At 38.8% G+C, this 17,347-nt stretch overlaps 1 protein-coding gene across 1 annotated transcript in view; it reads left to right on the top strand.

Annotated features, from left to right (window-relative positions):
• Positions 1-16,954, top strand: part of TRPA1 (transient receptor potential cation channel subfamily A member 1) — a 67,869-nt gene extending 50,915 nt beyond the window's left edge. Inside the window, exons 18-29 of the mRNA XM_043483603.1 lie at positions 1,008-1,067; positions 1,591-1,689; positions 3,365-3,435; positions 4,036-4,198; positions 5,352-5,441; positions 9,304-9,473; positions 10,033-10,162; positions 10,830-11,012; positions 12,886-12,954; positions 13,293-13,406; positions 15,081-15,181; positions 16,017-16,954. Coding sequence (XP_043339538.1) covers positions 1,008-1,067; positions 1,591-1,689; positions 3,365-3,435; positions 4,036-4,198; positions 5,352-5,441; positions 9,304-9,473; positions 10,033-10,162; positions 10,830-11,012; positions 12,886-12,954; positions 13,293-13,406; positions 15,081-15,181; positions 16,017-16,221 — 1,455 coding nt within the window. The 3' untranslated portion in view covers positions 16,222-16,954. The remainder of the gene's footprint in view (positions 1-1,007; positions 1,068-1,590; positions 1,690-3,364; positions 3,436-4,035; positions 4,199-5,351; positions 5,442-9,303; positions 9,474-10,032; positions 10,163-10,829; positions 11,013-12,885; positions 12,955-13,292; positions 13,407-15,080; positions 15,182-16,016) is intronic.
• The last annotated feature ends 393 nt before the right edge of the window (positions 16,955-17,347 follow it).

Here is a 17,347-nt window from a genome sequence, read left to right as displayed (position 1 = left end):
CTGCTACTGGGTCATCAACAGAGACCGCCTCAAAATTTTTAAGTTGCCTTGGTGCTTGAGACCAGCCAGGGCAGGCATGCCCTCCCAGTGGGGCCTGAGTCCCTGTGTCTCCCCTTCAGGGTGCTGTCCAGCCCTCTACCCTTGTGTCCTGCAGGTGGGGTCGACCAGATGTCCCAGGAACTCCAAGGGACCCACTGATGGAGTCACCTGGGGCCTTGTGTCCATATCTGGTTTCAAGAAGGTAGACTGGGCAGAATTTCTTTCTCAGGATCATGATTTGGGGCTACCAGAAAGGTCCCAGCACACAGATTTGGGGTTACTCAAATTGTTTATATAGTAGACAGGATCCCCCACAAAATATCTGTCCCTACACTTCCCAGGGGAGGATCTAATGCTTAACTCTTAAGTGATTTCTCCCTTAACTGAGCATCTCTAGGGCCTCCAACTGTCATTATACTATCCATGGCCTAACATCCTGTCCATACCACTTTGGATGTGAATTTTTCAGTGCTGCTCAGTAAGGCAGGTACAGAAGCAAACACAGTATTCCAGGATCAGATGATACAGAAGAAGCAACCTAGACTGTGGGAAGAACTCAGGACTCAGCTGAAAAGTCTCGGTTAAGACAATTAAGTTATCACTAGAAGATGCTAAGCAAAGGAATCCTCAATCATCCACATATTTTCTAGAAACCCAGAAAAACATCAAGTTTTAGGCAAAGCAAATGGAATATTTCTTACCTAAAATTTAGTAAATGCAATTTCATTCTCAGGTGCGTATTTTTCTATATCACTTGGTATTGCTGAGGCATGCAGTGGTACTTGTTAACACTTCATGTTTTAGACTTTGTTCCTGAATGACTTCGATCATAGTGTACAAGTCTTTGAGATACAAGAAGCAAAGGAAGGGGAAGGTAATATCTTGGGTATTATTTTAGAAATGGGGCCAAATTGCATCTTGGATCTAGTCTCCTGCCCAATAGCTTAGCCAGTCTTTCTCTCTCAAAGGTACTTTTAGATTTCTGTGTGACACCCTCCACAGAAGACAAGTCCTCCCAAGACTACCATGTAAGTTTATTTCATCATAATAACTTGAAATGTATTCTCTTTAAGGAATAGTAAAAATAATGTTACTAGAACTCCAGAATCTCAAAAAATGGTAATTGTCTTCATTTCTCATATTATTATATTATCTACTTATGAGATAATTTTTTCCCTTGGATCTACAGTTTTCTCTCATGATTTTAATTGTTTCTAATAGTTTTGTTTAGCCTTATTATTTATATCTTTATATTTTCTTGGGTAATATTGCCTGAAGAATGAAATCCTAAAACATCTAAGTGGTCTTTCTAGAAGACATTTTTTTCCCACAACTAGAGAGTTAGAAAAGAATCAAACGCCCTGTTAGGACTTTTATTTTTTGAAATGAATACAGAATAACTTACTTTACTTTTCTTCAAGTTAAAGGGCTCAACTTTATTTGAATCACTTAATTTTCAGCAGAATGATAGGGTTGCATATTTGATGTGTTAAGAATGACTTTGGGGGCCTATGCTAGACTGCAACTTTTAAAAATTGTTATCTTCTACAGATTGAGTATAATTTCACATATCTTCAGTGTCCATTGGAATTCACCAAAAAAGGAGCACCTGTACAGGACATTGTATATGAGCCTCTTTTAACTCTCAATGTAAGTCCACTGTTTTCCTTATTCAGGTAGTTTCTACATGAGTTCTGTAATGTTTGGTATGATAGTTCCAGGAAGGAGTCTGGAGAAAATTCCAGATTTATGCTTTGATCTTTGTGTATGCCGTACAGCCTAACTCTTTATTTGTTAGTAAATAAAGCAATCATTTTGTATGATTGCTGTAATTTGGTGCCCTTAAAATTCCACACTGTTGATCACCTAATGGTTATGCTAGATCTGCCCAACCCAGAATCCAATAAACCATGAACAACACAGGCTGACCATCAGCATCTGCTCCTACCTCCATCCACTTCAATGTAGACATACATATATAAGTTTCCAACAGTGTAAAACCACAGGAAAATGCAGGGGATGACAGTTTACAATCATCGATTCCAAATTCAGCTAACCACTGGCCTCCAGGGTAAATGCGAACCTCTCAGCAGCTCTTATATCCTTCTGGAAGAGTGAACCCAATCTGAAAGCAGGCCCTAATCACACAGTTTGGACCCAAATTTCCCAAGAGACTGGCTCCAAACCAGTTCTTATTCAAAAGAGTGCTTTTACATTTCTAGTAAGTGAGATCATGAAAGCCTTGCAGATAATCTGCTTCAGGGTAAACCAGGAGTTTCAGACTCAACTGCAGAGGAAAACAGGTGTCAAATAAGTGGGTTTCTGGTCTAAAAGGACAGCAGCTACTAGTTTCGACAGATTTTAGCCACGTGGAGCAGCAGACTTGTGGTGTAAATATTGGCAACACAAAAACTTGTGTGCATGTGAAAGAAAACATATTTGAAGGCTGGATGGCAAATGGCGGTGTAGGATCCAGATCTGTTCTCTCTAATATAGTATCTGAACCACATGTGACTGCTTAAATGAAAATTAGTGAAAATGAAAATAAAGTTAAAAATTCATTTCTTCATTTGCAGTAGCCATGTTTCAAGCCCTCAGAACCCTATGTGTCTTGTAGCTCTTTTGTTTAACAGCACAGATATAGAAATTTTCATCACTGCAGAAAGTTCCATTGGACAGAACTGTTCTAGTTCAATTAAGAACTTTCATTTGCCTTAAATGAATTCATTTCCCTATGTGGAAGCCTTTGATACAGACCATGGTGCCAGCCATCACCTAATGTGAAATCTAAAAGATTGACTGATGGGGATTCCTGGCTGTCCAGTGGTTAAGACTCCCCCTTCCAAGGCAGGGGGGTGCCGGCTCACCGGTTCAATCCCTGGTCGGGGAGCTAAGATCCCACATGCCTCATGGCCAAAAAAAGCAAAACATAAAAAAATAAACAATATTGTAACAAATTCAATAAAGATTTCAAAAATTGTCCGTGTTAAAAAAAAAAATCTTTAAAAGACCTACTGAGTACTTGGAGTGTGAAGGAAGAAGAGACATGTGGATCTTATACCCATAGACTGGCGATGACAACTGATTCTCACATCAGTTCTATGCAAATCATTTTAGCATCTGTATAAAATGGTTCTCTCTAGCTTGTGTGTTTTTTTAAAAATATATTCTTGATATAATTTTGATTTTTCAAGTTTTCTGAAATAAGCAAGTGTTGTTTTGATTAAATTCAAAATAAAGTTATAAAGCCAGCAAACAAAAAGCTGAGTTTATACTCTAGAGTTTAATGTGATTGCATTTTTATTGATCTTTCCTTATTTCTCAGGCAATGGTGCAACATAACCGCATAGAGCTTCTCAACCACCCTGTGTGTAAAGAATACTTACTTATGAAATGGTGGGTATTAAGTAGTGTTTCTTTTGAATGATGCTTTCATTAAATTTATTAAAAATCTTTCAAAACAAAAAATAAATTTACCCAGTAATATTTGATTGTAAAAAATCTTCTAAATAATTGTTTAATGGTATTGGAATACTTTATATTTTATTACTTCTAATGTTTTATACTTTGAAAAAGAAATATGTCAAAGGCAAATTTTGGTATTAAAAATGTTGGTATTAATATATTTTTGGCATTAAATGAAATATTTGGGGGGATCATTATATAAAACACAAAGAAGCATTCCTGGGCTCTGCAGTCTAGCAGACAATGAAGTAACAAGAGTATTCCTGGGAAGAGCATTAAACTTGGAGTCAGAGCTAAAGTTCCTTCCATTAATTGGTGAGAGATTTTAAGTAAGTCAGTAATTTCCTAGGAAGTTGTGATTCCTTTTCTGGAAATCAAAAAGGTGAATTCCAAAATCTTTGGCTTTCAAGTTCAATGAATTTATCAAATACATTTCCGGAAGAGACTATATATAACTCCTCTTTCTGCAGGTATCTTAACTAAATATTTGTGGTTGAAACTATTCAGTTGTGGTTTGCTTATGTTTTGTAGGTTGGCTTATGGGTTTAGAGCCCATGTTATGAACCTAGGATCTTACTGTCTTGGTCTGTTTCCCATGACCTTTCTTGTTGTCAATATCAGACCAGGTATGGCTTTCAACTCAACTGGAATCATCAATGAAACTAGTGACCATTCAGAAATTTTAGACACCAAGGTATCTTCAATTGGTTTTTATATTCCAACTTTTTAAAACAAGATTTTCAGAACTGTGGGCTGGGCATTTTTTTCTTTAGAAAATACTTTAACCTCATAATAAATCTGAACTATCAAGACTTTGTTTAATACAAAGTGCTTGTAGAATTCATATATGTAGCAACTTCTGAAATCCTTTGTAGAATGAGAGGGAATGTAAATAAATAGGTCAATAAATGAGCTCATCAACTAACAAAAGGAATTGACATGTAGAGCCAATGCACCTGACATGTATGAGGTACATTGACATGTACCTAGCTTAGATGGGTGCTGAAGTATAAAATTTAAAATAGGATATACAAGGAAGCAGGCTTCCCTGGTAGCTCAGCTGGTAAAGAACTTGCCTGCAATGCAGGAGACCCCGGCTAGACTTCTGGGTCGGGATGATCCCCTGGAGAAGGGATAGGCTACCCACCTCAGTATTAATGGGCTTCCCTAGAGGATCAGATGGTAAAGAATCTACCTTCAATGTGGGACACCTGGGTTCGATCCCTGGGTTGGGAAGATCCCTTGGAGGAGGGCATGGCAACCCACTCCAGTATTCTGGCCTGGAGAATCCCCATGGACAGAGAAGCCTGGCAGGGTACAGTCCACAAGGTCGCAAAGAGTTGGACATGACTGAACGACTAAGCATATATAAGGAAGCAGATTTCTAGCTGCCAAGGATCCTGGGGAGGGGGAGGTGATGCTTGGCGGGGACTGGATTTCCATTTGGAGGTGATGAAACAGTCATGGCACTAGGTAATAGTTGTATAACATTGTGAATGTACTTCATGCCACAGAATTGTATGTTTCAAAAGGTAACTGTATATGTAAAATGTAACATTTTTGAAATGTAAATTTTATGTTATGTATATTTTACCACAGTGAAAAAATTATATAGATCTATAGATTCATATTCCTTTTGAATTCAGTTGGCAGCCTCTATTAATAAAGACATTATGAAATGACTGTGTTGTTTTTATATTGGCACCACAGCAATTTTCTGTTTAAAGCAAAACTGGACAGTACCTAGAAATAAAAGTGAAGAAAAACAAATGTTTAATAGTGAAAATGATGAAGAAAAGTATTGTTTTCTTTGGTACCCTTTATAACTGTTTGTCTTTTTGTTTCAGAATTCCTATGCTATAAATTTCTGTATGATTTTAGTTTTGCTATCAAGTATATTAGGATACTGCAAAGAAGTGGCCCAAATTTTCCAACAGGTACATGATATGTTTTATATCGTTACAGTTGCAAATATTTTAATATGCAAAATATAGATTAATTACTAAACTATTATATAACTTATGTCAGAAGAAAATCACATAGCTGGATGAATGTATAAATCAGAAATAACAAGTACAAACTCTTTAAAATGCAGAAATCACATGATTTCAGATAAGGCTCCTGCATTGGATGGTGCCTATTTGATTTATCTGAAGCAAGAGGTTTCAGTTTTATTAGTACGTATGTGTCTATCAAGTATCTTAGGATACCACAAAGAAGTGACCCAAATTTTCCAACAGATACATGATATGTTTTATATCTTTACAGTTGCAAATACTAGATTTAAGGGACTAGATCTGATAGACAGAGTGCCTGATGAACTATGGATGGAGGTTCGTGACATTGTACAGGAGACAGGAATCAAGACCATCCCCAAGAAAAAGAAATGCAAAAAAGCAAAATGGCTGTCTGAGGAGGCCTTACAAATAGCTGTGAAAAGAAGGGAAGTGAAAAGCAAAGGGGAAAAGGAAAGATATACCCATTTGAATGCAAAGTTCCAAAGAATAGCAAGGAGAGATAAGAAAGCCTTCCTCAGCGATCAATGCAAAGAAATAAAGGAAAACAATAGAATGGGAAAGACTAGAGATCTCTTCAAGAAAATTAGAGTTACCAAGGGAATATTTTATGCAAAGATGGGCTCAATAAAGGACAGAAATGGTAGAGACCTAACAGAAGCAGAAGATGTTAAGAAGAGGTGGCAAGAATACACAGAAGAACTGTACAAAAAAGATCTTCATGACCCAGATAATCACGATGGTGTGATCACTCACCTAGAGCCAGACATCCTGGAATGTGAAGTCAAGTGGGCCTTAGGAAGCATCACTATGAACAAAGCTAGTGGAGGCGATGGAATTCCAGTTGAGCTATTTCAAATCCTGAAAGATGATGCTGTGAAAGTGCTGCACTCAATATGCTAGCAAATTTGGAAAACTCAGCAGTGGCCACAGGACTGGAAAAGGTCAGTTTTCATTCCAATCCCAAAGAAAGGCAATGCCAAAGAATGCTCAAACTACCGCACAATTGTACTCATCTCACTCACTAGTAAAGTAAAGCTTAAAATTCTCCAAGCCAGGCTTCAGCAATACAGGAACCGTGAACTTCCAGATGTTCAAGCTGGTTTCAGAAAAGGCAGAGGAACCAGAGATCAAATTGCCAACATCCGTTGGATCATGAAAAAAGCAAGAGAGTTCCAGAAAAACATCTATTTCTGCTTTATTGACTATGCCAAAGCCTTTGACTGTGTGGATCACAATAAACTGTGGAAAATTCTTATAGAGATGGGAATACCAGACCACCTGACCTGCCTCTTGAGAAACCTGTATGCAGGTCAAGAAGCAACAGTTAGAACTGGACATGGAACAGACTGGTTCCAAATAGGAAAAGGTGTATGTCAAGGATGTATATTGTCACCCTGCTTATTTAACTTATATGCAGAGTACATCATGCAAAATGCTGGGCTAGAGGAAGCACAAGCTGGAATCAAGATTGCCGGGAGAAATATCAATAACCTCAGATATGCAGATGACACCACCTTTATGGCAGAAAGTGAAGAAGATCTAAAGAGCCTCTGATGAAAGTGAAAGAGGAGAGTGAAAGAGTTGGCTTAAAACTCAACATTCAGAAAACTAAGATCATGGCATCCGGTCCCATCACTTCATGGCAAATAGATGGGGAAACAGTGGAAACAGTGACTGACTTTATTTTTCTGGGCTCCAACGTCACTGCAGATGGTGATTGCAGCCATGAAACTAAAAGACGCTTACTCCTTGGAAGGAAAGTTATGACCAACCTAGACAGCATATTAAAAAGCAGAGACATTACTTTGCCAACAAAGGTCCGTCTAGTCAAGGTTATGGTTTTTCCAGTGGTCATGTATGGATGTGAGAGTTGGACTATAAAGAAAGCTGACCACAGAAGAATTGATGCTTTTGAACTGTGGTGTTGGAGAAGACTCTTGAGAGTCCCTTGGACTGCAAGGAGATCCAACCAGTCCATCCTAAAGGAGATCAGTCCTGGGTGTTCATTGGAAGGACTGATGTTGAAGCTGAAACGCCAATACTTTGGCCACCTGATGCAAAGAGCTGACTCATTGGGAAAAGACCGTGATGCTGGGAAAGATTGAGGGCAGGAAGAGAAGGTGATGACAGAGGATGAGATGGCTGGATGGCATCACCGACTCAATGGACATGGGTTTGGGTGGACTCTGAGAGTTGGTGATGGACAGGGAGGCCTGGTGTGCTACGGTTCATGGGGTCACAAAGAGTTAGACAAGACTGAGTGACTGAGCTGAACTGAACTGATGTGTCTACCCAGCTCCAATGAAGTTTTGAAAGACTTCTCTGTGTTTTCTCTGAGATATATTTCATATTTTGCTAACACACAGATTTTTTTCAATTTGATAATTTTAAGTGTCACTGTTTACAGAGATAATTTTAGGTGTGACTGTTTATTTGGCTTAAGACTCCATTTCAAATGGATCTTTGAATTCCTTTCCTAATAGGAATGCTTTATTTTATTGGATAAAATTTCAAATTACAATGAAATTAGGGAACTTTTTATTGCATAATTTTTACAGGTGGCTCAGTGGTAAAGAATCCACCTGTCATTCCAGGAGACTCAGGTTCAATCCCTGAGATGGGAAGATCCCCTGGAGAAAGAAATGGCAACCCACTCCAGTATCCTTACCTGAGAAATCCCATGGATAGGGCAGCCTGACCAGCTACAGTCTGTGGCTTCACAAAGTTGGACATGACTTAGCAACTAGACAACAACAACAACAATGTCTTTTTAAATAGGTGAACACACATTCAGATCAGACACAAGGTTTATATAAATTATATGTAGGTCTTTGATGTAGTTGATAAATGGCATCAATCATTTATCTGTCAATGTGGAGCTTAAAGTCTTTCATTATTCATTTTTTGGTATAATTTTGTGTTTTTTATAAGTCATATAGCTTTTATACAACACCTCATTTTCTGAAAGAATTTACTATGTTACATTTTATAAGCACAAGGATATTTGCATTAAAGAATGTTGGTAGTAATAACAGTGTTTTGCATTTGTCTGATACTATACATCACAAGTACACACATACACACACATTTCCATTAAATTGTCAAAATTCTGAGAGTTAAGACTGTGTTCTTCCACTGTTCCTTAAATGATTTAGGGCATATTATTTAATCTTTCTTATTTTTATTTTTTAAAGATGAGAATTACAAATGACAGTTTATATTGAACTGTAAAGTTGTATGATTTCTCTACTAATTTTGGTCTCCACAGTTCCTTATTGATATGTAAATGGTCTACCCTATAGGAAATCTGATGTTCAAAACATGAAATATTTAAGAATAGGAGATGATACCAAATCATTATGGTAATTAAGTCTTAGCACAGGCCCCAAACTTCCTTAGAAGCAGCTTTAGTTCATTACTGAGAAATCCACGTGCATGTCCTTATACAGACAGAAAGGAATTACTAAAACAACTTGCAGCCCCCCAGGAGTTTCCTTAAGATGGAGTGAACTTTATGAGTAAAGCCTTGAAACTTATAGAATTGCTTAGGCTCCCAAAATGCCAGGTCAGCAGGAGAGGCTGGGGCACCTCTAATACTGATCTGTACCCAAGACTCTGAGTTAAGTCCAGGGTGGCAAGAGCTGATGGCCCCTTGGTCATAAACTTCTCACCAGCTGTAATGCCAGAAAAATGTTGTTACTGATTACATATATATAACCATCCATAAGTTGCCAGGTCTCAGGTTGTACATGTGGTAATTCTTTATTCTTTTCAACCCCAGAAAAGGAATTACTTTTTGGATAAGGACAATGCAGCTGAATGGATCATCTACACAACCAGCATCATATTTGTGTCACCCTTGTTCATCAGGATACCAGCATATGTGCAGTGGCAGTGTGGAGCAATTGCTATATTCCTCTATTGGATGAACTTCTTATTGTATCTTCAGAGGTAAAACCAGCTTGAATGACTTCTACATCCTTTGTTGTTGTTGTGGTGTAGTCACTAAGTCATGTCCGACTCTTTGCAACCCCATGAACTGTAGTCTGCCAGGCTCCTCTATCCACGGGAATTCCCAAGCAAGAATACTGAGTGGGTTGCCATTTCCTTCTCCAGGGCATCTTCCTGACTCAGGGATAGACCCCACATCTCTTGCGTCTCCTGCATTAGCAGGCAACTTCTTTACCACTTTGCCACCTGGGAAGCCTGTAAGCAATTGGTAGCATTATCTTTGATACTGGGAAGCTATGAAATAATTTCCAGTGGGCAAGTGGTAAAACAGTTCAAGATAAACATTAGGAAGAAGTACAACAAAAGAAACAGCAGTTTGACAGTTTGAAAATTGAAGGCTTGACTCGTCACAAATTCTCATGTCCCTTTTTGAAAGTAGAGGGCCTCAGTGATCTCATCTATGAAACTTAGTACCTGGTGCCTCATAACTATTGAACTAAGTGAAATTTAGTTTCAGCAGAAAAGTGAGTAAATGTTGTAATTTTCAAAATATCCCTAGATTTGAAAAGTGTGGAATTTTTATCGTGATGTTGGAGGTGATCATGAAAACTCTGTTGAAATCGACAATTGTGTTTGTCTTCCTTCTTGTGGCTTTTGGACTCTGCTTTTACGTGCTCCTGAATATACAGGTGAGGTATTTGCATGAGTCATTGATTTTGTTGCTGTGAATACTGGGAATATGTATTTATACTTAAATCTTAATGGTGTACAAAATTCATAATAACCTCACAATATTTGAATATTTTTTATCTGCTATAATAGCATTCACATGATATTTATTACAGGGAAAAGTATAGTCTTACTCAATGACTTTGTCCATTGTCAGAAGGTTTATGTCTAGTGCATGAGGATTTGTTACATGTGCAGAAAAGATCTTTCTGATGACTTTTGTTGTTGCTGTTGTTGCTTAGTCCCATCCAGCTCTCTTTTGTGACAATGTGGACTGTAGCCCACCAGGCTCCTCTGTCCGTGGGATTTCTCAGGCAAGATTACTGGAGTGGGTTGCCATTTCCTCCTCCAGGGGATCTTTCCGACCCAGGGAATGAAGCTATGTCTCCTGTTTGGCAGGCAGATTCTTTACCACTGAGCCACCAAGGAAGCCCTTTGAATGACTTTACCACCAGTTTATTAGTATTAATAGTTCTTATCAGTGTGTTTCAGTAGCTATATTCTTAGGACTTTTTTTTTTTTTTAAAAAGTACTTTAAATGTGATTTCTATCGTTTCACTCCCTAGAAAACATTTTGTTCATTATATGCATTTTGAATTTCATTTTCCCCTTACTATCTTTCCCCAGGATGCTTTCAGCTCTCCGTTCCTTTCCATAATGCAGACCTTCAGCATGATGCTAGGAGACATCAATTATCACGATGCCTTCCTAGAGCCATATTTGAGGAATGAATTGAAGTATCCACTTCTGTCCTTTGTACACCTTATCACATTCACCATGTTCGTCCCAATTGTCCTCATGAATTTACTTGTAAGTAATTTATCCTCCTGTTTGCTGTCAGTAGATCACTTGGGATATTTAAGAATGAAAATGCTTTTTACCCTCTTTTGTCTCCTTTCACGAAGGTAGAAAAAAGAACTGCTATAAAATTCATTTATTCAACATTCATTAGTACCTGGGGCGAGCCAGGCAGTGTGAGGTTGGAGGATGCTAAAATGCATCTATTTGGCAAATATTTACCAAGAACCTACCAAAATGCCAGACACTGATATAGGCCCAACAGTGGTGAATAAAACAGACCAATACCCAGCCCTGACATGATTATAAACTTGTCATGAAGATGAGTAGTAAACAAATAAATATGTAGCCTGACATCACAGGGGTGATAAATGCCATGAAGAAGTACGAAGTATCGACAGAGTAATAAAGTAATGATGAATGGTGGGTGCTGCTTTGCATCTGGGCTAAGGGTCAGAGGTTAGGCAGAGACCTTCATGGAGTGGCAGATTAAGACCTCATCTCTGCCCTAGAATTTCTCATTGACCCTCTGGAGATTCAAGTGGGGAAGAGGCGCTCATGCAGAGGGCATCGGCAGCATTCAGCTGCCACCTCTGAGCCAGTCAGAGCCTGGATGCCCTCAGCAGACGCAAGTGTTCTCTTCCACAGAGAGTCTGCTCTGGCCACAGGCATCTTGGTTGATGCAGATAGAAATACATCCCAATTCTGGGTCCATGGGGAGCCTTTGCTGGCAAAATTGTTACTGAATGTGTGACTGTCCATAGAAATAAATATTTATAGATAAATAAATTAAATGGACAAGCACACATTCAGTACATTTTGTCTGAATCTGACTATACAGCAGAGACTGTGCTAGGCAGTGTTGATGGAAAGAAAAAAATAATACAGACTACTTAATGTTTTGATTCATGCTGTTGTTGAGTCACTAAGTCGTGTCCGACTCTTGCAATCCCACTGACTATTCTAAGCACTGGCATACGGTGGTGTCCTGGGCAGACAGAGTCCTTCTCTCATGGAGTTCACTTGACTCTGAGCTTCTTGAGAGCACGGACTGGTTTTTCCTCTCTGGCTACCACCTGTAGGAGGCTGATCTGGCATAGACAGGTGTGAAGTTCCTAACAAGTGATGAGAGAGTGAGTGAATGTAGCTGATTTAATTCAGGTTCACTGAGCTGACAACTTACCTCACTTAATTCTACCTAGCCGTGGATTTCTAGAGGGAGATTTTATCAGTGCCTCACTCACCTTTAAAGTGTACCTTTTCCTCCCAAAATATATGGAAGATATAAATTCCTTCCCTCAGTTTAATGTTTTAGCTTTTCCATGTTGTCAGGTCACTCTTGTTTCCTCAAGTGCTCAACGCCTAGAGTTTGCAACCATATTACATGGTTATACCAATCCCAGGCTTTCCTTGTGGCTCAACTGGTAAAGAACCCACCTGCAATGTGGGAGACCTGGGTTTCTATCCCTGGGTTGGGAAGATCCCCTGAAGAAGGGAAAGGCTACTCACTCCAGTATTCTGGCCTGGAGAATCCCATGTAGTCCATGGGGTCACAAAGAGTCAGACACGGCTGAATGACTTTCACTTCATCCCTGTCTTGTCCAAAAGTAACATATTTTCATTTTAAGTTAAGATGAAATGCAGGTTAATCTGTGTGCCCTCACTTTTCATAAGAACACTTATGACTACTGGACCCACTGATGTGACCACCACTGTTACAAAGGTCTACAGGCTTTTCAGGTTTCTGTACGGTGTGTAAGCACAATGTCTTAAGGCCACTGCTACTAAATTTCATGCCCATTCTGACTGTAGTCAAAGGGACTACACAAGCACTTTTAGATGAGTCATTAAACCAATAGTGATTCACTGCCCTGTTGTCCTTCAGATTGGTTTGGCAGTTGGTGACATTGCTGAGGTCCAGAAACATGCACTATTGAAGAGAATTGCCATGCAGGTAAGTGTTATATTTCATTATGACTTACTGAACTTACTAATGACTCCCCAATTATTCATGTATAAACACTGCTGATTTCTGAGAACACAGTTATTTCATACAGGTATTGTCTTAGCCCTGAGAGGTACCCCACCCTGCTCACTCTTTGTGTCAGTATAGCGTTCCTGCTCTGGTCTGAGAGTCAGTAATCATCAAAAAGATTTCCCCCAACAATCTCAGCAGAGAAATTGGGTAATTGCCTGAGCCTCTTTCTGTGTTAGCATTTGGCCAGCCAGGTAGTTAGAGGCTGGACCAAGAATGTCAGTGATTCTTGTCAATAAATCCCAAACGTACTTTAGGTGGAACTTCACACCAGCTTGGAGAAGAAGCTGCCACTCTGGTTCCTACACAAAGTTGATCAGAAATCCATCATCGTGTATCCCAACAGACCCAGATACAGCAGAGGGATATTAGTAAGTACATGTGACAAATACCATCATCAATCACATGATATTGACATTCATTCATTGTGTCATCCGTAATGGTGCCTGTTTATGGACAAAGTTCCCGTCTTCCGAGTGACTCATCCATAGCCTCCATGTTAAATATGTATCACATCCCCCCAGTGAGAGTAGAGGGTGGATGGACCAGTGTAGATATACTTCATTTGTTCTTCCTAGTCACGTGTGACTTACATATGTGTGGAGATATGTGTGTACATACATAGAATACATGTGTATATATACACAGGTACTTACACACATAGGGAGAGTGTACATTACAGAAAATATACAAAGTGTCAAAGACTGAACAAGGCTATTGCATTATAATGGAAAAGGAACTTATACTAACAGTCAGAAGTACTGGATTCTAATTCTTTCTGAGTTCTTCATAGGTTGAGTTTCCATTATGTAGTTATAAATAATAAGGTCAATCTCAGTAAGAGCTTAGGCTTTCTTCTGCAGTACATTGTTTTTCTGTTTGATTTCTCTCATAACTGTGTTTGCCATCACCACTGAAACACAGAAAGCTCAGCAACTGATTCTCTGGCCTGGAGCTTACTGAGTTCCAGGTCTCTGTAGCCAACTGTCTATATGACATCTTCTCTGGTGTGTCTCCAAGGTACCTCAAATACTGCTGTTCAGAACAAATTCATGCAAAGCACACTAATGATCTCTACTCCTCTTGTTTCACCTCCTCTCAACATCCCCTATAGGGAGAGGGTGAAACTATCCCATCTTTTTCCAGACCTTCATGTTTCATAGGATGTCAGCACCATTCATTTGCCCGTGGAGCTGTTGTCCATCTCCTTTCCCTTTCTCACCCTCACACCCAACCGATCCCACATTTGGTTCACCTGACTTCCCATGTGGCCTGTGCGAGTGACCATCCTCTCTTGCCTGGATGGCTACAATTACCTCATCCCTGGTCATTTCACACCTGCCCTTGACCCTTTGCAGGGCACTGATGGTTTAAAAGACATTAAAAAGCTAACACAATATTGTAAAGCAATTATCCTCCAATTAAAAATAAATAAATTTTAAAAATATTTAAGAAAAGCAAAAATTCCTATGATAAACTATTATGGAAAAGAATATTAAAAAAGAATGTATATATAGGTATAATCAAATCACTTAGCTGTACAGCAAGAATTAACATTGTAAATCAACTACATTTCAATACAAATAAATAAATAAGAAAAAAGACACTAAATTAAAAAAAAAACTGTATTTCAGAAATTTCCCCATGTGACATTAAGTTGTGTTGGATAATGGTGCAGAATAGTTTAAAAAAAATAACAACCCATCATGTGTGGAATACCACTATTTGTGTTGGACGTTTTTAATGAGAAAATATACTATGGTTCAGTCACACCTTTTCCTAAACAATCCCCTATTCCAGTTTACTCCATCTTCTATATTAACTATACATCTTATACATTCCTCAGTTACATGTGTGACTTCATTTTATGGCTGTTTATATTTGTCTATTTCTATCAAGAGGCTGTGAGCTCCTTGAGGGCCATGATTGTGTCTCTGAATATTTGTGCTGGCATGCCCGCCTTGTAGCTGACTCATGGCACCTGTTCAGGAACTAGTTCCTGAACGGAGTTCTACCTGAATAACTATTAATCTCTTATCCCATAGCGTGGTGTATTTCATTATATCTTTTGCCCCCACGAAACGAGACAAGAAATACCAAATGTTGATACATCTTTAGAAACAGAAATAATGAAGCAAAAGTACCGGTATGTATTTTTCCTTTTATCTGTATTTGAAAAATTTAACACTCTAAATAATGATGAACAGTAAAAGTCTCTATTGTCTAATTGTGTTTATTTATATTGTCATGCTTTAATTGATGATGTGGCTAGCATACTGAGAATTTTGAGACTGCTTCTTTTTAGACCCAACAACTGATTTGGTGCTACTGACAAATCATTTTGCCCAACAGTATCCTAAACTGCATTCTTTATCAGCTGTCTCAATTCTTACATCAAAACTCTAGAAGTTTTGAGGATCCCTGGAGAAACTATGCAGTGTACAGTGATGAAGCCTGAGGGCTTCAGGGCTAATTTACCTGCTTTCAAAGACCTACTCAACTGTTTTCTAACTGCACGACCCTAGGCAAGGCGTTTAACATTCCTGTGCAACTAACTGTGTTTTAATCTTTAAAATGGGGATGAAAATTTAACTTGGGAGAACCACTTAAACTTTTAAAATATGTATTCATTAAGAGGATCATGACTACTGAAAGTCAAAGTGATAGTCACTCAGTCAAGTCGGACTCTTTGAGACCTTATGGACTGTAGCCTACTAGGCTTCTCTGTCCATGGGATTTCTGTCCGTATTCTTTCCAGGCAAGAATACTGGAGTGGAGTGCATTTTCCTTCTCCAGGGGATCTTCCCAACCCAGGGATTGAACCCGGGTCTCCTGCATTGCAGGCAGATTCTTAACCATCTGAGCCACCAGGGAAGCCCTTGGTACAGTTGATCTGATCTAGAACCCAGTATGTAGCCTTCCTGTACTCAAGGACTGAAAGGATAATTGAAAATTAACCCATAAAATGTGTTTCCTTTCAGGCTGAAGGATCTCGGTTCTCTTCTGGAAAAACAGCATGAGCTTATTAAACTCATCATTCAGAAGATGGAAATCATCTCTGAGACAGAGGATGAAGATTACCACAGTTCTTTTCAAGACAGGTTTAAGAAACAGCAGTTAGAACAAAGGAATAGCAAATGGAATTGTGTATTGAGGGCAGTAAAGGCAAAATCACACAGCCCTTGAGTATCAGTTGTCCAACTGTGCACCGGGTTCCTGATGGTCGGGTGTGTGGGGGGGGTTTGTGACTTACTGGGTCTACATTCCAATTTGGCAAGAGTGAAGAAAAAAGCAGAAATGTAATTCTGATTTCACTATATGTGAAATCATGGTTCCTGTATTCTATATAAAAGGTAGACTCTCTGTTTCTCTTCATATTTTCTGCCAGTCACTATGTACAGGGATTATCCTTGCTAATAAGTTCAGGTTGGACTTTACCTCGAATTATTTGAGTGGGTAGAAAGCTCATTTACTAGAACACACATTGTAATGATAAGGAGTAATATGTGTAATAACTATTAAGCTAGAATACAAATGTCAATACTGGATCCCTGCTTAATAATTTACAGTAGGGCCATGCATTAGACAATGAAGTATTGTATGAGATCCTACCACTTGGTGTTAAAACTCTCTGTTGAAAGACTCTGTGCATGGAACTCTGTATGCTCTATTCCCACCAAATAAATTCCCTACCTTCAGGCTGCTCCTAACACACCTGAAGTCACTTTGAGATGAGGCCCCAATTAATAGACCTTCTGTTATACATGAATTTCACTATATGTAGCATCTGTGATTTCTGTATATTTTGCTTGCCGCTGATGATAATAAATGTAATATCTATATAGTCACCCCAGGGATTATTGTGTAAGCCTTTCTATTATTAATACATTTGTTTTTGAGATTTGCAAAAACACCTCCATCATATATGTCCTTTTTCTTTTGATGTCCAGTACAAAGTGTGATCAATACCTCATCATTGATCTTTCAAAGTCCCTCTCTTGTTTCATTTTCCTCTTAGCCTTAAGTCTCATGGTACTCCCCCCCAGGAAACACCCTCTTTAATGAACGTCTTTGACCGGGTATGCATTTTTGTGTTTTGCTGAACAGTGTTAAGTTTGGGGTGTGTTTTTACTTACCTAGGTAATTTGCTATGCTCTCTTTCTTACTTCTTGTTCTTACTTACTTCTTGTTCTCTTGCTTACTTCTTTCCATTGGACATTATGTCTGCAGGACATAACTGAGTTGCCCCCTGTCCAGTTAGTAAGAACTCCTGACAGCCGCTCACTGTCATGGTGTACACCCCCACAGAGGA

Source organism: Cervus canadensis, chromosome 12 (assembly GCF_019320065.1).
Source record: "Cervus canadensis isolate Bull #8, Minnesota chromosome 12, ASM1932006v1, whole genome shotgun sequence".
Classification (NCBI taxonomy): domain Eukaryota; kingdom Metazoa; phylum Chordata; class Mammalia; order Artiodactyla; family Cervidae; genus Cervus; species Cervus canadensis.
The sequence above is the reverse complement of the archived record's forward strand: the minus strand, read 5'-3'. Positions and strand labels throughout refer to the sequence as shown.